This window comes from Pseudorca crassidens, chromosome 6 (genome assembly GCF_039906515.1).
Source record: "Pseudorca crassidens isolate mPseCra1 chromosome 6, mPseCra1.hap1, whole genome shotgun sequence".
NCBI lineage: Eukaryota > Metazoa > Chordata > Mammalia > Artiodactyla > Delphinidae > Pseudorca > Pseudorca crassidens.
In genome coordinates this window covers 127,974,273-127,997,033 of record NC_090301.1, presented here as the reverse complement: position 1 = coordinate 127,997,033, position 22,761 = coordinate 127,974,273, and the positions used below count along the sequence as shown (strand labels likewise).

Genomic DNA, 22,761 nt, shown 5'->3' with positions numbered 1-22,761 from the left:
TGGAGATGTCCTCAGAGGGCAGTTTTGTACTTGTGTCTGTGAGGTTCCATTGAGTTCCTTGGGCTCTTGATGAGTTTTGGTGTTCAGTTCTTGACGTGTGATATCCATACCTAGATGATTGGTATAAATTTGATTTCACATCTGCTCACAGGGCAGGCCAGGTCTCTGATTCACTGTGGGGTCTCTTTGTGCCCAAAGCCTTGTGTGGGTAGTATGTTGCCCTCAGGCCCTGGCTGGCTGACAGGAAGCTCAGGTTCAGCGGGCTGTCCTGAGCATTTTGTGTCTCAGAAGGCTTTGATCTGCTCTCTGAGCCCAGAACCCCTTGGCTGCTGCTGTGTGTGTCTCAAGAGCTAAACCAGAACTTTCCCTTGTATACTTTTCCTTGTATACCCTCAGCTTGGCTGTCTACTCTTTTAATAGTTTTTAGTTATATTCACTATTTCTGTGTTTGGTTTGGGTGCTTGGGGGTGGGGTAGAGGTTGCTGTTTCCACAGGGTTCAACCTCTTTGTTGATCTTTTCCACATACATACTCAGAGTTGGGTTTAAAAAATTCCTTTTATAGAATACCTTACCATGGATTCTCAACTACTATAGGTGAAAAATTTTTAGTATGGTTAAAAAAAATACCTATACTGGAAGTTTTACCTTTATTATTTGAGTAAAACTCAGTTTGAGGTATTATTCCATCTTTAATAAGATTTGGAAAGCATTTGTTTTTAGGGCTTCTAAGTGAAAATTGTTTTTCTCCTTTCAGTTGCATGCTGCCATCAGTCACCAGGTTGACCCAGAATTCCTTGGTTTAGGTCTGGGCAGCGTCCTCCTCAACAGCCTGAAGCAGACGGTGGTGACCCTGGCCAGCAGTGCGGGCGTGTTGAGTACTGTGCAGGCGGCCGCCCAGGCTGTGTTGCAGAGCGGGTGGTCAGTGCTGCTGCCAACTGCTGAGGAGCGGGCCCGGGCACTCTCTGCTCTCCTGCCCTGTGCAGGTGGGCTGGGGCTAGGAGCAGGGGTCGGGTGGGGTTGGCCCAGGAGGGGGTGCCAGAGGGGATGGTGCTTGCCTCACATTGGGAAAAACACTTTACCTTTTCCAGTTTCAGGCAATGAAGTTAACGTAAGTCCAGGTCGTCGATTCATGATTGATCTTCTTGTGGGCAGCTTGATGGCTGATGGAGGCTTAGAATCAGCCTTAAATGCAGCCATTACTGCAGAAATCCAGGTATGGTCCTAGGAGTGTGTGTGTGTGTGTGTGTGTGTGTGTGTGTGTGTGTGCGCGCGCGCGTGCGCGTGCACACTGATGGAGGTGATTTTACTCCCCAGTGAGCTGAGACTGACACTTTGCCAGAATTATTTAAAAAAAACCTTGAAACACAAAGCTTTTAGTAACAGCCAAATATTTCTGTAATTAAATTTTTTTACTAGTTTAATAAAATATTGAGTTATTATTAAGTATGATAAAATGTACCCATTTTAAATGTCTATTTAAATGAATTTGACAGGTACCCCAATCATAATATAAATCACTTCCGTCACCCTGGAAAGTGCCTTTGTGCCCCTTTGTGTTTGAAGTTAGGACACTTTCTTGCCTCCCCCAGATGATGTTAATTTTGCCAGTTTTGATTGTCCCATAAATGGAATCATACAGTATATACTCATTTGTGTCAGCTTTATGTTGCCTTGATAATGATTTTCAGATTCACCTGTGTTGGATGTAGTGTTATGTTGTTTTTTTGCCTTTTTTTTTTTCCTAAGGAACTATTTATTTCTTTTCGTATTATTATTTTTTTTAATTGGGATATAGTTGTTTTACAATGTTGCGTTAGTTTCTACTGTACAGCAAAGTGGAGTTCCCTGTGATATACAACAGGTTCTCATTAGTTATCTATTTTATGCATATTAGTGTATGTACGTCAACCCCAATCTCCCAATTCATCCCACCACCACCACCTGCCCCCCCGCCTTCCCCCCTTGGTGTCCATACGTTTGTTCTCTACATCTGTGTCTCTATTTCTGCCTTGCAAACCAGTTCATCTGTACTATTTTTCCAGATTCCACATATATGTGTTAATATACGATATTTGTTTTTCTCTTTCTGACTTACTTCACTCTGTATGACAGTCTCTAGGTCCATCCATGTCTCTACAAATGACCCAATTTCGTTCCTTTTTATGGCTGAGTAACATTCCGTTGTGTATATGTACCACATCTTCTTTATCCATTTGTCTGTCGATGGACACTTAGGTTGCTTCCATGACCTGGCTATTGTAAATAGTGCTGCAATGAACATTGGGGAGCATGTGTCTTTCTGAATTATGGTTTCCTCAGGGTATATGCCTAGTAGTGGGATTGCTGGGTCATATGGTAGTTCTATTTTTAGTTTTTTAAGGACCCTCCATACTGTTCTCCGTAATGGCTGTATCAATTTACATTCCCACCAACAGTGCAAGAGGGTACCCTTTTCTCCACACCCTCTCCAGCATTTATTGTTTGTGGATTTTCTGATGAGGCCCATTCTAACTGGTGTGAGGTGATACCTCATTGCAGTTTTGATTTGCATTTCTCTAATAATTAGTGATGTGGAGCAGCTTTTCATGTGCTTCTTGGCCATCTGTATGTCTTCTTCGGAGAAATGTCTATTTAGGTCTTCTGCCCGTTTTTGGATTGGGTTGTTTGTTTTTTTATTATTGAGCTGCATGAGCTGTTTGTATATTTTGGAGATTAATCCTTTGTCAGTTGATTTGTTTGCAAATATTTTCTCCCATTCTGAGGGTTGTCTTTTGGTCTTGTTTATGGTTTCCTTTGCTGTGCAAAAGCTTTTAAGTTTCATTAGGTCCCATTTGTTTACTTTTTTTTTTTTTTTTGTGGTACGGGCCTCTCACCGCTGTGGCCTCTCCCATTGCGGAGCACAGGCTCCAGACACACAGGCCCAGCGGCCATGGCTCACGGGGCCAGCCGCTCTGTGGCCTGTGGGATCCTCCCGGACCGGGGCACGAACCTGCGCCCCTTGCAGTGGCAGGCAGACTGTCAACCACTGCGCCATCAGGGAAGCCCCCATTTGTTTACTTTTGTTTTAATTCCGTTACTCTAGGAGGTGGGTCAAAAATGATCTTGCTGTGTTTATGTCAAAGAGTGTTCTTCCTATGTTTTCCTCTAAGAGTTTTATAGTGTCTGGTCTCACATTTAGGTCTTTAATCCATTTTGAGTTTATTTTTGTGTATGGTGGTAGGGAGTGTTCTAATTTCATTCTTTTACATGTAGCTGTCCAGTTTTCCCAGCACCACTTATTGAAGAGACTGTCTTTTCTCCATTTTATATTCTTGCCTCCTTTGTCGTAGCTTAGTTGACCATAGGTGCGTGGGTTTATCTCAGGGCTTTCTCTCCTGTTCCATTGATCTATATTTCTGTTTTTGTGCCAGTACCATATGGTCTTGATTACTGTAGCTTTATAATATAGTCTTAAAGTCAGGGAGTCTGATTCCTCCAGCTCCATTTTTTTTTTTTCCTCAAGATTGCTTTGGCTACTCGGGGTCTTTTGTGTCTCAATACAAATTTTAAGATACTTTGTTCTAGTTCTGTAAAAAACGCCACTGGTAATTTGATAGGGATTGCATTGAATCTGTAGATCGCTTTGGGTAGTATAGTCATGTTCACAATATTGATTCTTCGAATCCAGTAACATGGTGTATCTCACCATCTGTGTCATCTTTGATTTTTTTCATCAGTGTCTCACAGTTTTCTGAGTACAGGTCTTTTACCTCCTTAGGTAAGTTTATTCCTAGGTATTTTATTGTTTTTGTTGCTCTGGTGAATGGGATTGTTTCCTTAATTTGTCTTTCTGATCTTTCGTTGTTAAGTGTATAGGAATGCAAGAGAATGCAAGACTTCCAAAACTATGTTGAATAATAATGGTGAGAGTGGATATCCTTGTCTTATTCCTGATCTTAGAGGAAATGCTTTCAGTTTTTCACCGTTGAAAATGATGTTTGCTGTGGGTTTGTCGTATATGGACTTACACATATTATGTTGAAGTAGGTTCCCTCTATGCCCAGTTTCTGGAGGGTTTTTAGCATAAATGGGTGTTGAATTTTGTCAAAAGCTTTTTCTGCATCTTTTGAGATGATCGTATGGTTTTTATTCTTCACTTTGTTAATATGGTTTATCACATTGATTGATTTGTGTATATTGAAGAATGCTTGCATCCCTTGGATAAATCCCACTTGATGATGGTGTATGATCCTTTTTTTTTTTTTTTTTTTTGCGGTATGCGGGCCTCTCACTGTTGTGGTCTCTCCCGTTGCGGAGCACAGGCTCCGGACGCACAGGCTCAGCGGCCATGGCACACGGGCCTAGCCACTCCATGGCATGTGGGATCTTCCCGGACCGGGGCACGAACCTGTGTCCCCTGCATTGGCAGATGGACTCTCAACCACTGCGCCACCAGGGAAGCCCTGTATTATCCTTTTAATGTCTTGTTGGATTCTGTTTGATAGTATTTTGTTGCAGATTTTCACATTCATATTCACCAGTGATAGTGGTCTGTAATTTTCTTTTTTTGTCATATCTTTGTCTGGTTTTGGTATCAGGGTGATGGTGGCCTTGTAGAATGCGTTTGGGAGTGTTCCTTCGTCTGCAATTTTTTGGAAGAGTTTGATGAGAAGGATGGGTGTTAGCTCTTCTCTAAATGTTTGATAGAATTCATCTGTGAAGCCATCTGGTCCTGGACTTCCGTTTGTTGGAAGATTTTTAATCACAGTTTCAATTTCATTACTTGTGATTGGTCTGTTCATATTTTCTATTTCTTCCTGGTTCAGTCTTGGAATGTTATACTTTTCTAAGAATTTGTCCGTTTCTTCGAGGTTGTTCATTTTACTGGCATATAGTTGCTTGTCGTAGTCTCTTATGATGCTTTGTATTGCTGTGGTGGCTGTTGTAACTTCTCCTTTTTCATTTCTCATTTTATTGATTTGAGTCCTCTCTCTCTTTTTCTTGGTGAGTCTGGCTAAAGGTTTATCAATTTTTTTTATTTTCTCAAAGAACCACCTTTTAGTTTTATTGGTCTTTGCTGTTGTTTTCTTTGTTTCTATTTATTTCTGCCCTGATCTTCATGATTTCTTTTCTTCTGCTAACTTTGGGTTTTGTTGTTCTTTCTCTAGTTCCTTTAGGTGTAAGGTTAGATTGTTTATTTGAGATTTTTCTTGTTTCTTTAGGTAGGATTGTATTGCTATAAACTTCCCTCTTAGAAATGCGTTTGCTGCATTCCATAGCCTTTGGACCGTCGTGTTTTCATTGTCATTTGTCTCTAGGTATTTTTTTATTTCCTCTTTGACTTCTTCAGTTATCTCTTGGTTATTTAGTAGCATATTGTTTAGCCTCCATGTGTTTGTGTTTTTTACGTTTTTTCCCCTGTAATTTATTTCTAATCTCATAGTGTTGTGGTTGGAAAAGATGCTTAATATGATTTCAATTTTCTTAAATTTACTGAGGCTTGATTTGTGACCCAAGATGTGATCTGTCCTGGAGAATGTTCCATGTGCACTTGAGAAGAAAGTGTAATCTGCTGTTTTCGGATGGAATGTCCCATAAATATCAATTAAATCTATCTGGTCTATTGTGTCATTTAAAGCTTGTGTTTCCTTATTAATTTTCTGTCCGGATGATCTGCCCATTGGTGTAAATGAGATGTTAGAGTCCCCCACTATTATTGTGTTACTGTCGATTTCCTCTTACAGCTGTTAGTATTTGCCTTATGTATTGAGGTGCTCCTATGTTGGGTGCATATATATTTATAATTGTTACATTTTCTTCTTAGATTGATCCCTTGATCATTATGTAGTATCCTTCCTTGTCTCTTGTAACATTCTTTATTTTAAAGTCTATTTTATCTGATATGAGTATTGCTACTCCAGCTTTCTTTTGGTTTCCATTTGCATGGAATATCTTTTTCCATCCCCTCACTTTCAGTCTGTATGTGTCCCTAGGTCTGAAGTGGGTGTCTTGTAGACAGCATATATATGGGTCTTGTTTTCATATCCATTCAGCCGGTCTGTGTCTTTTGGTTGGAGCACTTAATCCATTCACATTTAAGGCAGTTATCGATATGTATGTTTGTATTACCATTTTCTTAATTGTTTTGGGTTTGTTTTTGTAGGTCCTTTTCTTCTCTTGTGTTTCCCACTTAGAGAAGTTCTTTAGAATTTGTTTTAGAGCTCGTTTGGTGGTGCTGAATTCTCTTAGCTTTTGCTTGTCTGTAAAGCTTTTGATTTCTCTGTTGAATCTGAATGAGATCCTTGCCGGGTAGAGCAATCTTGGTTGTAGGTTCTTCCCTTTCATCACTTTAAATATATCTTCCACTCCCTCTGGCTTGCAGAGTTTCTGCTTAGAAACCAGCTGTTAACCTTATGGGAGTTCCCTTGTATATTATTTGTTGTTTTTCCGTTGTTGCTTTTAATAATTTTTCTTTGTCTTTTTAAAAAAATTAATTTATTTTTGGCTGCGTTGGGTCTTCATTGCTGTGCGCAGGCTTTCTCTGGTTGTGGCAAGGGGGGGTTACTCTTTATTGCGGTGCACAGGCTTCTCATTGTGGTGGCTTCTCTTGTTGTGGATCATGGGCTCTAGGTGTTCAGGCTTCAAGAGTTGTGGCTTGTGGGCTCGGTAGTTGTGGCTTGCCAGCTCCAGAGCACAGGCTCAGTAGTTGTGGCGCATGGGCTTAGTTGCTCCGCAGCATGTGGGATCTTCCCAGCCCAGGGATCAAACCCGTGTCCCCTGAATCTGCAGGCGGATTCTTAACCACTGCACCACCAGGGAAGACCCTCTTTGTCTTTAATTTTTGTGAATTTGATTATGTGTCTTGGCATGTTTCTCCTTGGGTTTTTCCTGCCTGGGACTCTCTGCGCTTCCTGGACTTGGGTGGCTGTTTCCTTTCCCATGTTTGGGAAGTTTTCGACTGTAATCTCTTCAGATATTTTCTCCAGCCCTTTCTCTTTCTCTTCTCCTTCTGGGACCCCTGTAATGCGAATGTTGGTGCGTTTAATGTTGTCCCAGAGATCTCTTAGGTTGTCTTCATTCCTTTTCATTCTTTTTTCTTTATTCTGTTCCATGACAGTGATTTCCACCATTCTGTCTTCCAGGTCACTTATCCATTCTTCTGCCTCAGTTATTCTGCTATTGAGTGCTTTTAGTGTATTTTTCATGTCAGTTATTGTATTGTTCATCTCTGTTTGTTCTTTAATTCTTCTAGGTCTTTTTTAAACATTTCTTTCATCTTCTCTCTAGTTGCCTCCATTCTTTTTCCGAGGTCCAGGATCATCTTCACTCTCATTATTCTGAATTTTTTTTCTGGAAGATTGCCTAGCTCCACTTCATTTAGTTGGTTTTCTGGGGTTTTATCTTGTTACTTCATCTGGGACATAGTCCTCTGCCTTTTCATTTCATCTATCTTTCTGTGATTGTGGTTTTTGTTCTGCAGGTTGCAGGATTGTAGTTCTCCTTGCTTCTGCTGCCTGCTGTTTGGTCGATGAGGCTATCTAAGAGGCTTCTGTAGTGTCACTTTATTTTTGCTGTTGAGGAGTGCCCCATTGTGTGATTATGGCACTGTTGGTATATCCCTTCTCCTGTTGATAGACATTCGATGATTGGGAACACGTGTTTTTCCTTTTGGGTAAATAGTTTGAATTAGAATTTGCAGGGTTCTAGGGTGGGTGTGTGTTTACAGTTTCCCAGGGTGGTTGTGCCATTTACATCTGAACCAGCGTGTATGAGAGTTCTAGCCGTTTCTTGACCTTATCAACATGAGGCGTGTCAGTCTTTTTAAAAGCTTTAGCTATTCTGCAGGTAGGGTGGGGTGTTAATTTGTATGTGCTTATTGGCCATTCATAGCTTCTTTTGTTGCTTTCATTGTCATAATAGTTTTCAATTTAAAAACTTACACTGATAAAATTGGATGAAGTGAGTGTATTAAAAATGTTTTTGAAAATATACCTACTTTGATTAAATTGAAAAAAATTAGAGGAAATCATAAATGTAATGATTTTAGTTGCAAGTATCATTCTTTGTGTACCTTGTTATTTTCCAGATCCTATGCTGTGTAGTTTCCTTTCATTTTTTTTTAACCTTGTGAGCCATGTTGATGTTGACAAAAAATTAATCAGTCGATCTAAGAAAGAGATAGAAAATTTTATTCAAGCCAAATTGAGGATTATAACCCAGGAACAGAATCTCAGAAAGCTCTGAGAATTATTGCGTTCCTTACAAGTCAAGGCTCAGTTATGTAAGTTTTTTGAGACAGAGGGCTGTACGTTAAATGATGTGTTATTGACAGTTTACACAATCCAGATCTAAGCATCATCATGGCCTCTTACAAGAGGAAGAAGGAGGGTTTTCTTTGAGGGTGTTGTCTTGTTGATGCTAGGAGAATGTTGCTGTTTATGGTTGAGCAGGTATTTTTGCTGATAGGGAAGGCTGATCGATGCATAATGCAGGTAAACAATGTACCGTAGGGGGCAGAGAGGAGGCCAAAGGACAGAGAAAGTTTTCCTATGTGTAAATTTTTCTTTTCTTGCCAGGAAATGTGAATTGTTTTTCACATTGAGTGGAAAAAGTTGTCTTAAAATTCCATTTTATAAGCGTGGACATAGATACCACAGAAGTTTAGCGATTTGCTAAGGTGTCATGACTAGTGAATGACAGGTTTGCTGACTCCAAACCTCTTCCTTTTCTTCCTGTGCTCTGTGTGGCTCAGTGTAATAGTTCACCTGATGGGAGCAATGACAGAGAACAGGCAGAGGCAGTTCACATGTGGGCCAGACCCAAGCAGTATTTTTATTTTTTATATTTATTTTTATTACTTTGAAACATTTTTTGGCTGCACCGTGCAGCATGCGGGACCTCAGTTCCCCAACCAGGGATCCATCCCGCGCCCCCCTGCAGTGGAAGCGCGGAGTCTTAGCCACTGGACTGCCAGGGAAGTCCCCCCAAGCAGTATTTTTAGAACCTGTTAATTTAGTTAGCATATGTTATTCTTTGCGTCCTGCTGGAGAGTGGTACCTTGAGAGGGGGAGGTGGGCTATAGAGTATGCAGATTGTGATCCCTATGACAATAATTAAGATGTCTGAAAAAATAGCCAAAAGGCCGTTTGTTTTAAAACAAAAATGTTTTGAAGCTACAGAAAGGCATAAACAGAAAAACCCTCATCATTTAGGAATAACCATTGTTAATGTTTTTCATGTATGGTCTTCCAGGCTTTCAAAAATGCAAATGTTTACTAACAATACTAATTATGATGCCAGAACTGGTCTCAGTGGTTTGTATCTTTTCCACTCATAAGGTTGCCATGTCTTTTGTGTTGAATATTCTGCGATGCCCATTTGTTCTGTTGCTTTGGGGAAGTCTGTCATATGGAAAGGGAATCACTTTTTTTTTTTTTAAAACAATTTCCTATTGTTGACCATTTAGGTTTTAGATAGTTTTACTATTATAAATAATTTTTAGTTACATTCTTGAAGATTATAAGTCATTGGGTATAAGAATGATTATTAGGAAGAAGTTCTAGAAATGAAATTGGGTCAAAAGCACGCACATTTTCAAGCTGTCTGGTCTGTGTCCTTCTTATTCTGAAGAGTAGGTGGCACAGTTCCAGTCTAGCCCCTTAGACATGGTCCTTGTCCCCACACCCCTCAGAATGGGGAAGACTTTGTGTTTAGACTTGTTCTGGCTTTTGCCATTAGAAAATAAAGCCCAGTAGGAAAGAACTTGTGTGCTTTTTCACAGTAAATTTGATTACTAGAACAATGCTTAGTGTATAATAGGTCCTCAGGAATATTGGTTGCATTTGACTGGCAAAAGATACCTCCTTTAAAAGTTTTTTAAAATAATAACATTATTGAGATCTAATTCATCTACTGTAAAATTCAGTCTCTTAAAGTGTATGATTTAGTGATTTTTTTTTTTGTATATTCACAGAGTTGTGCAACCACCATCACCACTATCTAATTTCAGAACACTTTCACTCCAAAAAGAAACCCTGTGCCCCTTAACAGTCACTCCGCATCCCCCACTCCTCCCAGCCGTTGCCAACCGCTAATCTACTTTCTGTTTCTAAAGATGTCCCTGTTCTGGACATTTCATATAAGTGGATTTGTACAGTATGTGGCCTTTTGTGTCTGGTGCTTTACACTTAACATAGTGTTTTCAAAGTTCAGCCAAGTTGTATCATTCATGTCGTACTTAACTTTTTAAAATCGCTAAACAATATTCTGTTGTATGGATACAGCACATTTTGTTTAATTCATCAGCTGATGGACATTTAGGTTGTTCTCTCTTTTAAGTTACTATGAATAATGCCGTTATAAACATCTGTGCATAGGTTTTTGTGTGGACATACGTTTTTATTTCTTATGGGCGTATGCCTTGGAGTGGAGTTGCTGAGTTTTACGGTAACTCTATGTTTAATGTTTCGAGGTATAGCCAGACTGTTTTCTTAAGTGGCTGTACCATTTTACATTCCCAGTAGCAATGTATGACAGTTCCAGTTTCTCTGTATCTTTGCAAATGCTTGCTACTGTTCATCTTTTTTATTATACTGTCCTAGGAGATGTGAATTTCCCTGATGACTAATGAGGTTGAGCATCTTTTCATGTGTTCATTAGCCATTTGTATATCTTCTTTGAAGATGTGTCTGTTCAGATTTTTTGTTTATTTTAAAATTGGGTCATTTATCTTTTAATTGTTGAGTTTTCAGAATTCTTTCTTTATTTGTATGTCTTACATCAGATACAAGATTTGGTAATGTATCCTCCCATTCTGTAGGTTATTGCTTCATGTTTACAAAGCAGGTAGACTCTGCCTAGGTGATCACATTGGGTGTTGTGAGAGCCAGAAGCAGGGGTAAAGGTTTTAGGAACTTCACAGAAGGACGCTGGAGACCATTAGCACTGGCAGCCTGGACACGGGGTTTGTAGGACAAATCGTCTGTTTAGAAACTGAGCAACTGAGTGGCGTGATTTCCAGTGGGTGGGTGTGGGCCACTGTCACCAGGTGTGTGAGTCAGCACACAGCTAGGCTGTGGGATCAGGGCTCAGCCCATGGTGCCTTCATACCTGCTACTGAGATAACTGGTAACCAGTTTCTGTTTCATGAATTACAGGATATTGAAGCCAAAAAAGAAGCACAGAAGGAAAAAGAAATTGATGAACAGGAAGCGAATGCCTCGACATTTCATAGAAGTAGGACTCCACTGGATAAAGATCTTATTAATACGGGAATCTATGAATCTTCTGGAAAACAGTGCTTGCCTCTGGTTCAGCTCATACAGCAGCTTCTTAGGTAAATAGCATTAGACATATTTTAATTAGGATTATTGGTTTTCATATTAAGATAGTGAGATCGAGTACTAGGGTCTCAAAAATGTGTTTAGTTGTTGATGAAGTACTTTGAAAATTACCTAGGATAGACTTTAGAGCAGATTCTTAAATGTAGGTGAGAGGAGAGGTTAGAATGTATGAAGTAGAACTGGAGATTCTAAAAGTTTTCACACAAGAGAAAATTGGAGTGTGTGATAAACCTAGGATGAGGTTCTTAGCCTCGTTAGTAAGCAGGTAGATACAAGTGAAAATCATCATGGTAAGATTTTTTTTTTTAAACTGGTTGTGTCCTTGCCTCATTCTATATATCATAGAATTATATCTATTAGTTTCTAAGACAACTTTCAAAAGCTGAAGTAAGTAAAAGAATGGTGAGCGTTATTGTCAAAGGACTGATCAGAAGGAGGTAAGAATCAGTCAGAGTCAGAATATACGCAGAGACTCACCTTGGTAAGGGCTGAAGTAGTCAGTCACTGTTTGCTAAAGAATGTCAGCCTGCGTTGCGGTGTCCTTCAGAAAGAGCAAAAAAGCTGGGTGGTTTCTGAAAGGCATTTGTTAGACAAGGAAAAATTATTGCTCCTTTATGTAACACAGCTCCGCTCTGTGTAAACCTGGCTCCTGGTTTATTGTTTATACAGAGAGGAAAGAGGGCCTGGTGGGTTGGCTTAGGTACCTAAGTCCAGGGCATTGGTGGGCGGTGTACTGGCGTGGGGTGGCCTGCCCTTCACACCTGGAAACACCAGAATTTGCTGGGCTTTTAAAAGAGGAAGTTTTAGAGCTAGTTCCTGACATATATTTTAGTAAATGCTAATAAAAAACCCCTTGTTTCCTATTTTTTATAATGTGGTGATGATTTTTAAAATCAGTATTCACGCATTCTGATCTTCACTATAACAGTCTGAAATAAAGTGAATTAAGTCAGTGCAGCTGTGGCAGTGACAAGAGCTTGGGAATTGTTCCTAGAAAATTGCAGTTGCGCCTGCTTGTCTAAAGCTGGCCACTGACACCTGCCCAGCATGGTAACTGTGGCAGTAGCAGCAAGAGCAGTGTTTATCTTGCAGAGTTAATCGAGGGTCAAGTGAGAAAATGAACATTGAGTGTTTTGGAGTGAAAAGGTAAAGGTCTCTGGAGAAGTTTTAAAGCAAAAGCAGTATCTCAAGATGTGATTTTCCGTGTTCTTGACTGCCCCTTCCTTTGCCGAGGAGGCTGTGTCTGGGCCCGCTGGTGTCACTGGCAGAGAGCCAGTGCTGGGTTCTCTGACCTCAGTCCTGTCTTAGGTTACTGTTCCCATGAGGGGCCAGCTCTCCTGCTTGTTCAGACTACTTGTTCCCTTGGTGTGTAGAGACCTGTCCATCTTAGCCTACCTACCCCTGTGCTGTTCAGTCTGGCAGTCATTTGCCACGTTTGCCTGTGGGTGTCCAGTGTAGCTGAGTCACTGAGTTTTTATTTTTTATTAAAATTAAAATTAAAAAACTTAGACATTCAGCTATTAGATTCAGCTATTAGAAAACTTGTAATTATGTTTGGAATAACTTGGCCGTATGAATTTACCTTTTCAGCTCTGCATTTTTATGAGACTTAAGTGCAGATCAAGTATTTGCAGTGAAAATTTAGTTATCTGAATTGAGATGTGCTGTACGTACAAAATACACGGTGGCTTTTGAAGACTTTGTGTCTTCAAAAAACTAATATAAATATCTCAATGCTTTTTCTTATTGGTTTTATGTTGAAATGATAATATTTTAAATATATGGGGATAAGTACATTATTAATACTGATTTTACATGTTCTTTTTATCTTTATTTATGTGACTGGTAGACATTTTAAAGTACACATGTGACTCCCTGGCAGTACTTTTCCGTTGGACAGTGCTCTCTAGCCCATCCTCGCACATTGTCTTCTGAACCTTCCTCTTTACTTTTGGTTCCTTTGGCATGCAGGGAGGAGTTGGCTCCACAGCAGATTTATAATGAAAATGTACCTGTTTGGAAAATACAAAACAAAAACTGAAACATGGAGTAAATAGTACCTTAAAAATTTTTGGAAAATAGAAAAAGAAAAATGCATGTACAGCCCTCTCACTAACAGAATGCCTATGCTCCAGGGTCCTTTCATAAGCATAGATGATGTGCCCCTCCCCTTGCAGAGATAAACTTTAACATTTATTTCTTACCTTAAGTGTCTGTGACTAAAGGAGACTCAGTGTATGGAGTCTAAATACCTCTTGACTGATGCAGTTGTTGAAAAATAGTCTAAAGAGTTACATTTTGGTGATTTTGGAGACATTTCCTATATTTTATTCTTTGGAAGACAGGTTGGAGAAACTGCAGCTTCCCAAAAGTAAGCCATGAAACAGATTTCAGAGTAACTCTTATGCTGGCGAAGAACCACAGAAAACCATTTATATTTGGCAATAGAGAGCTGTGAAGATGTTTAAATTAATGAACTCTATCAGAATTACACACTTTGATTATGATTCTGAATTTTGTATTAGGGAAATAAGTTAACATTTGTATTGTATTTTATTACTGTCTTTTGCTCCATCATGTATGGCATAAAACCCAGATTCCAGACCTTTTCTTCTATTGTGATATGGTTATCAGGTCAGGTTATCAGGTCGTGGAGCAGAAAGGTGAGGTGGACCACAGGTGAGGCCCTGAGCATCCACCTGGTTTTGTGTGGCTGGGAGTGCTGAGCACAAGCCAGGGGTCCCTACTGCTCTTTCTTCTCAACTCTGTGGACGTGAGTTGATGTGTGTCTTCTGCTCCTGTCCTCACTCCACTGCTGTAGTGGATGAACGCTGGGGGCTGGTGCGATTGACAGAGGTTCTCCTCAAACCTGCTGTTACGTTAGAAATCAAAGAAGTGGAGCAGAATCCTCTTCCGTGGCCTGGTGTTGTGCAGAGGCTCCAGACTCGCCTCCCCAGTGACAGTGCCAGCTGTCAGCCGCTGGCTCTCACCCTTCTGGCTGGGTTGGGGCTGCTGTGGTGGAGCTACACTGACAGAAGTTCCAGGCTCTGCTTCGGCTCTTTTTTTTTTTTTTTTTTTTTTTTGGCGGTACGCGGGCCTCTCACTGCTGTGGCCTCTCCCGTTGCGGAGCACAGGCTCTGGACGCGCAGGCTCAGCGGCCATGGCTCACGGGTCCAGCCGCTCCGCGGCATGTGGGATCCTCCCGGACCGGGGCACGAACCGGCAGGCGGACTCCCAACCACTGCGCCACCAGGGAAGCCCATCTGCTTCGGCTCTTTAATTTCACTAACTTCCTTCCTTCTGTCTTCAGTATCACGGATCAGACCTTGTTCACCTGGCGCCAAGACTGTCCCTGGGTGGCAGGGTCTTATCTGGTGTTCCCTGTGCCCTCTAAAATCTGCTTTCTCACTGACTTCAGTTACCTTTCTCGGACACAAACAGGATGTCACTTTCCTTTCAAAACTGGTGGCTCAGCATTGCAGAATCTAGTGCCAGCAACCTGGCACTCCGTCACCTACAGTGTCCACTGTGTCCACTCCCCTTCCTTGTTTTGACCTCTGTGCCCAGGTTCCTTTGCATTCTGCTCATGGAAACAGAACACTTACTACTCTTCTAATTGTACTTTCTTTTCTCCCCATTTACTTACTGATGGTTCATGGCTCAAGTTGGATCCTGCAGTTGGAATTGGATCCTCTGCTCCTTTCCTTGCTGCCGTGTTCTTTGAGCATCTCTTACTCTGACCTGTTTTATTTGTGCCCACTTTGGTCTTCCTTCCTGTAGTTTCTGAGCCCTGGGTATCCCCCCACATGGCCCACCTGGGTGTTTACTTGATTAAGTCTGAAGGCACACTTGTGAGGCAGATGCAGAAATGCTAGTGGGTCTTGTCTTTAAGGATAGTGTCACATTTATATTTGAAATGCAGATTTGGACAAAAAATAATAACAGTTACTTTTCCTTCCAAAGGTTTGTACAGGGGTTTCCTATCATTTTGGACTGTTCCATGCAACTCTTAGGAGCACATCTATAAAGCAAAGGGTATCATTCTACCTCTTGTGTCTTCCGTGTGCCTCTGCTCAGTTTTGAATGAGGTGTGCTTATTGCAGATACAGCTGACACACATTTGGGGAAGGAAGCCAGCTGCAGGTCACTTGGGTGTATGATCTTTATTTCTGATTTTAGTTTATGTTGTGATTTTTATTTTTTACAACTCCTCTCCCCCTTTAAAAACAAGCATAACTTGTTTAATTTTGCAATCCTCTTTCTCCTGCATAGAAACATTGCTTCTCAGACAGTAGCCAGATTGAAAGATGTTGCCCGTCGGATATCATCATGTCTAGACTTTGAGCAACATAGTCATGAGAGATCTGCTTCATTGGATTTGTTGCTGCGTTTTCAGCGCTTACTTATCAGTAAACTTTATCCAGGAGAAAATGTTGGTCAGACTTCAGATATTTCTAGTAAGTTACTTAAAATGTTAAAGTGTCTTGTGTGTATTTTGGCTTTTTTATTTAGGCTTCTTGACATGCCTATTCTGCATGCCCAGATGTGTAGTTCTTATACTGTTAGATGCACCAATTTTGGGGGATTTCATTTTGCATCCACTTTTTTTGGACAGATATTTCTATATTAGACTCATCAATATTTTTTATTTCATTGTGTTAACATTTAAATTCCTCAGACGTGAGAAATAGCATCCTTTATGTTCAGGTCAGTCTTACAGAAGATTTATCAGACTTATTCAACGGGTTAGTTGTGGACTGTTAGAGATTGACATAATGTGGGGACGAAATAGTGACCTAATGTTTGTATGTCACCCTGGTAAGCTAGATGGGTGTAGTAGGAGGAATGCATTATTGTTGAAGGAAGACTGAATCTCAGTTATAGCTCTGGTTTATTAGCTGTTGGACACGGGACTAAGTCTCCTGGGGGCTGTAGATTGCTCACCTACAGAGTTAGGTTAAGAAGACTTGAGGGTGCCTGTGAGAATGAAAATAGGATGATACATAAGTGCTCAGTCCTGTGTACAAAGTAGAGTAGAGCACTTTCCACAAACTCCAAAAGGAGTGCCTGGCTCTTTATAAGGTAGTTTTCTCTGTCAGTGATGGAAAGGTTTGCTACTTCTGTTAATTTTTTTTTTTTTTTCGCGGTATGCGGGCCTCTCACTGTTGTGGCCTCTCCCGTTGCGGAGCACAGGCTCCGGACGCGCAGGCTCAGCGGCCATGGCTCACAGGCCCAGCCGCTTCACGGCATGTGGGATCTTCCCGGACGGGGGCACGAACCCGTGTCCCCTGCATCGGCAGGCGGACTCTCAACTACTCCGCCACCAGGGAAGCCCTGTTAATATTTTCATAGCCAGTATAGTCTAAAACAATTTTGTTACTTCCTGAAAATCGTTAGGCACTTGTAGAGGATGGAAAATTTCAGGTTGAAATTGGTGAACCATTTCAGTCTGAAAGAGGTGACCATCTCAATGTCATAAAGTTACAAGAACTAAAAAGCTTTTAAGAGCCATGTAGGAGGAAAAGTTGAAGATTTTTTTTTTTTAATATTTATTTATTTGGCTGTGCTGGGCCTTAGTTGCAGCACGCAGGATCTTCGCTGCCATGTGTGGGATCTAGTTCCCTGACCAGGGATCGAACCAGGGCCCCCTGCATTGGGATTGTGGAGTCTTAACCACAGGACCGCCAGGAAAGCTCCGAAAAGTTGAAGATTTTTATAAGATTGAAAAATGCCTAACTTTGTTCACTGCGAGTAATTTTCAGGCATTAAGTCTTGGACTTAGAAAACATGTATATTGGATATAAGGTTTTAGAACTCTAAGTTATGACTTTAGTATTTTTACTTGAAGTTTTTAGATACTATATAGTGCAGTGTATAAAAGTCAGTATATCCAAATTCAGTTTCTCAAATTATGTGATATAAAAGGAGCCAAGGACTAAATAAGTAAGATTAACGGCTCCTGTTTGAGAAAATTATTATAGGTAAAATATGTATAGATGAGAGTAGACTAGTGGAACGATGAAGTTTATTTACAAAGTAAATTTTAATAGTGCAAATGAAATTGTCTAAATCTTCCCTTCAGGTCCTGAACTAATGGGGGTTGGTTCCTTGCTGAAGAAGTACACAGCCCTTTTGTGCACACACATTGGAGATATACTGCCCGTGGCAGCCAGCATTGCTTCCACTAGCTGGAGGCACTTTGCAGAGGTGGCCTGCATTGTGGAAGGGGACTTCACTGGTACTTACCTTGTTTCCTAAATGTGGGCATGTATCTTTTTCCGAGATTGATGAGATTTAAAATTTATCATTTTGTGGTAAACCTGCATGCCTTTACCCCATACATCTTCTAGTCCTGTAGCCCTTTCTCCTTTCGTTTTTTTTAGTTACTGACAGTTCTGTGGTTGAGCAACCTGGTATGGGAGTCACGTCACTGTATCACATACAGTGATACATATAATTGGTGATTTAGAGTCATACCACCATTATTAACACTTCAATAATGAGGTTAATGGTAATTGTCTAATTTTATTTCAGCAGCATAAGAATTAGTTGCCCCTTTTAGGACCTTAATAAATTCCTATATTGCTTAATATTTTTTCAAGTTAATTCTGTGACAGAGTATTGAGTGCCTTTTTTCTGATAATAAGCTTAGTGGCAAACACTTAGTTTTCTCAATAAAAGACCCTAGTTAATACTTTTGTGTTGAAACACAGTGTTTTTGAAAAGTATTCTTATAACTCAGAGGCTTCTGTTTGATACCTATATTTGTTTCTTTCAGAATGAAAGAGAAAATAATCCTGTAGAAATATGCTAAAGGACTAGCATTCCTTATTTTGTGATTTATCAGAATTTAAACATAGCACAAGCTTACAGAATGGTTTTATAGGATGAACACTTTTGTTTAAATCTCATGCCTTTTTTTTTTTCTTTTTAAATGTAGGTATTCTCCTTCCAGAACTAGTAGTTTCTGTAGTGCTTCTGCTCAGTAAAAATGCTGGTCTCATGCAGGAGGCTGGAGCTGTCCCTCTGCTGGGTGGCCTGTTAGAACATCTGGATCGGTTCAACCACCTGGCACCAGGAAAGGAAAGGGACGACCATGAAGAGTTAGCCTGGCCCGGCATCATGGGTATGGCATCTTAACTTAAAGACTTTCACTGAGGAAAGTTTTGTCCTAGTCTATTCTATTCTTGCCTTTTCATTTGAAAGACTATTTAACAAAGGAAGACCAGTTATTGCCATTTTCACTGATGGTAGTGTAAATGGAAAACAAAGATAATCCAAATCAGAACAGATTTGGGTTATATTTAAGGAAAATTTTTCTGTTAGAAGTGGTTGTTACATCCCAAATTGGATTATTTTAGAACATTCTGGAAAACCCTTTCTTGGAAATTGTCTCCAGAAGGTACTGTTGAGGTGGTTAGATATGGTCCCACTTTGGAGGCAGACATTAATATGGGAGGACTTTCTTAAACTCATTGGTGTTATGTGACATGAGTTATGGAGTTCCCATAGTCAGCTGAGCACTTCCCGTCCGTACTGTCTCGAGTGCTTACCAAATTGGAATGAAACTTGTCTTCTCAAAAGTTTTGAATTTTGATGCTTTTGAATCTAAGTATTATGACTTCCTGAACTCACAGAATTAATTGAAGTTGTGGTTCAACTTTCATTTTATAGGAAAGCTCAAGCAAGGTAGGCCTTTTCTTATGCCATTGTAGATTGTCATTTCTATAACATAGGAGCTTAAAACGAAAAGTAACAGTTGTCCTGAGGAAAATAACTGACCTTAGGATATTGAGCATAATTTTTTATTTTTTAGTATAGCTAATATTTTCAACGCGATTCATCTACTGTTGTGAACTTAAATGGTCATTTGTGACTTTTGTCTGTTTACTGTGTATGGTTGAAGGCATATAACTTGATCAGCAGTTCAAACATACTCATTGTAAAACCTTTTTTTATTGTGAAGTATAACATGGACACGAAAGTACCGAAAGCAGCTTTGGGACTGATCACAGGGGAAGCTGTTCATTAAGCAGGACCCTCCCAAACACTGTCTCTGTCTCCCTGAAAGATTCCCCTCTCTGGGCTTGTGTGCTTGCCGCTCCCCTGCTTCTCTTGATCATTTTATCAGATAGACATGTTCCCCATAACAACTTAGTTGTTTAAACATCCTCACGTCTTTTGCTTGGTGGTTTGTAAGGCGTGTTTTAGTACAGAATGCCAGGTTTCCACAGTGATTGTGCCTCATCTCTACAAAGTGTGGGAGTTCTCCCTGTCCCTCCTCTGTGCCAAGAGATCGCATGCCATTTTTTTCCATATGCATTTTGTCCGTAGGATTGTTGTGGCAGCACGCTTGGGTGAAAGGACCGTTGTGGTCTCTCCTCTAGAGTGCCACTTTTGTCTGAATCAGGTGACTCTGCCCATGTCTGCTTCTGAGCACAGAGCTTTGCCCCGGAAATATTGCACTTGCTGGCACTTCTAGTGCACTGTGGAATAGAAATGGTGATAATGGGCATCCTTGTCTTGTTCCTAAGAGCAGAGGGAAAACTTCCCAGAGTTCACACATGAAGTATGATGTTTGCTGTAGGACTTTCTTTGTAGATACCTTAAAATATTAAGTTTGTTTCCTTCTGTTTCTGCTTTGTGATGAGTCTTTAATGGTGAATGGATTTTTAAAATTATTTATTTATATTTTATTTATTTATTTTCGGCTGTGTTGAGTCTTTGTTGCTGTGCGTGGGCTTTCTCTAGTTGCGGCGAGGAGGGACTACTCTTCGTTGTGGTGCGCGGGCTTCTCATTGCGGTGGCTTCTCTTGTTGTGGAGAATGGGCTCTAGGTGTGCGGGCTTCGGTAGTTGCAGCACGTGGGCTCAGTAGTTGTGGCTCGTGGGCTTTAGAGCGCAGACTCAGTAGTTGTGGCGCATGGCTTAGTTGCTCCCTGGCATGTGGGATCTTCCTGCACCAGGGATTGAATCCGTGTCCCCTGCATTGGCAGGTGGATTCTTAACCACTGTGCCACCAGGGAAGTCCCGTGAATGGATATTAAGTTTCATCAAATACTTTTTCTGCAACTCTTGATGATTCTACAGTTTTTTTCCATCCATGTTGTCACAAATGGCAAAATTTCATTCTTTTTTATGGCTGAGTAGTATTCCATCACATATATTTGGTATATATATATGTATATATGGTGTATATATGTGTGTGTGTGTGTATACACACACATATACAAACCACACCTTTTTTATCCATTCATCTGTTGATGGATACTTGACCGTTTTCACCTTTTGGCTGTTGTGACTAATGCTGCTGTGAATATGACTGTGTAGATGTCTGAGTCCCTGCTTTCACTTCTTTTGGGTATATAGCCAAAAGTGGGATTGCTGAATCATATGATAATTCCATGTTTAATTTCTTAAGGAATTGCCATACTGTTTTCCACAGTAGCTGTACCATTTTATATTCCCGCAGGCAATGCACAAGGAAGGGTTCTAATTTCTCCACCTCTTTGCCAACACTTGTTGTCTGTTTTTTAAATAATAGCCATCCTGTTTGGATGAAGTGGTATTACATTGTAGTTTTTTTTTTTTTTTTCTTGGCGGTACGTGGGCCTCTCACTGCTGTGGCCTCTCCCGTTGCAGAGCACAGGCTCCGGACGCGCAGGCTCAGCAGCCATGGCTCACGGGCCCAGCCGCTCCGCGGCATGTGGGATCCTCCCAGACCGGGGCACGAACCCACGTCCCCTGCATCGGCAGGCGGACTCTCAACCACTGCGCCACCAGGGAAGCCCTACATTGTAGTTTTGATTTGGTTTTCCCTAATGATTAGTGGTGCTGTGCATCTGTTTATGTACCTGTTGACTATGTGCGTATCTTTGGAGAAATGTCTTTTCAAGTCTTTTTCCAACTTTTGTTTTTTTGCCATCCTGTGTGATCTTAGTTCCCCGACCAGGGATTGAACCCGTGCCCCCTGCCGTGGAAGTGCAGAGTCCTAACCACTGGACCACTGGGGAATCCCTCTTTTTCCTACTTTTGAGCCAGATTTTTTGTTGTTATTGTAGAGTTGTAGGAGTTTCTTATGTATTCTGGATATATATGATTTGCAAATATTTTCTCTCATTCTGTGGGTTGCTTTTTCATTCTGTTGATAGTGTACTTTGATTTTTTTTGGATGAAGGTTGCCTGTGCATTTGGTGTTTTGTCTAAAAATATCATTGCCAAATCCAGTGTCATTAAGCTTTCCTCCTATGTTTTCTTCTAAGATACACACACACGCGCGCACACACACACACACACACACACACACACGTGGTTTTTTTTTTTGGCTGCGCCGTTCAGCATGTGGGATCTTAGTTCCCCAACCAGGGATCAAACCCGCACCCCTTGCCTTGGAAATGCAGAGTCTCAACCACTGGACTGCCAGGGAAGTCCAAGAGTTTTCTGTTTTATAGTTTTAGCTCTTATGTTTAGGTCTTTAATCTATTTTGAGTTAATTTTTGTGTATGGTGAAAGGTAGGGGTCCAACTTGATTCATTTGCAATTGAATATTCAGTTTTCCCAGCACCATTTATTTCTAAAGACTGTCCTTTTTTCCCCATTGAATGATCTTGCCACCCTTGTCAAAAAAATCATTTGACTATATATTGTGAGGGTTTATTTCTGGGCTCTCTATTCTGTTGATCCAAATGTCTGTCATTATGCTGATACCACACTGTTCTTTCTTTCTTTCTTTTTCTTCTTTCTTAGGGTTTAATCTGACATTTTTCTAACTTTCTGAGAAATGATAATTGTTAGCATACTGATGTTTTTGTAATATGTTTATTTTGAAAGTTTTCTAACAGAGATAAAAGAGAGAATAATAAAATGAATGTAGAATAAAAAGTATTCACAATCCTGGGGACTTTCCTGGCATTTCAGTGGTTAGGACTCTGAGCTTCCACTGCAGGGGGCACAGGTTCCATTCCCCGTTGGGAACTAAGATCCCACATGCTGCGTGGTGTGGCCAAAAAAAAAAAAAAACAAAAAAAAAAAACAAAAAAACTCACATTCCCGAAGCATTCCTACACTTTCTATCTGATTGATTGATTGTATTATTTTAAAGCATATTTCTGTCTAAAACATTTTCATACACTTCACCTGATAAGAAGAACTTTTTTGGGAGAATAAAACCACAATCTCATTTTCCTAAGATTAACAGTGATTGATTAATCTTTTTATTAGTGGTTATTTTGAGTCAGGATCTAAACAAGTTCTGTACGTTGCAGTTGGGTGATACATACTTGAGTCTCTTTTTCCCCAACAGCTATTTCCAGGCTCTCCTCTCCCTCTCTTTTGTCATACTGTTTATTTTTCAAAGAAGTAGGACATTTGTTCTGGAGAATTTCACATTTTCTGAACTTGGTTGATTGCATTTTCTTCTTCAAATCTTAACATCTTCTGTC

At 40.5% G+C, this 22,761-nt stretch overlaps 1 protein-coding gene across 6 annotated transcripts in view; it reads left to right on the top strand.

The window, feature by feature from the left end:
• Positions 1 to 22,761, top strand: part of HERC2 (HECT and RLD domain containing E3 ubiquitin protein ligase 2) — a 228,097-nt gene that overhangs the window by 64,570 nt on the left and 140,766 nt on the right. For all 6 annotated transcript variants that reach the window (XM_067742325.1, XM_067742323.1, XM_067742327.1 and 3 more), the window contains 6 exons: positions 756 to 984; positions 1,090 to 1,214; positions 11,137 to 11,315; positions 15,595 to 15,779; positions 17,405 to 17,560; positions 18,263 to 18,448. In XM_067742325.1, the coding sequence (XP_067598426.1) occupies positions 756 to 984; positions 1,090 to 1,214; positions 11,137 to 11,315; positions 15,595 to 15,779; positions 17,405 to 17,560; positions 18,263 to 18,448 (1,060 nt within the window). The remainder of the gene's footprint in view (positions 1 to 755; positions 985 to 1,089; positions 1,215 to 11,136; positions 11,316 to 15,594; positions 15,780 to 17,404; positions 17,561 to 18,262; positions 18,449 to 22,761) is intronic.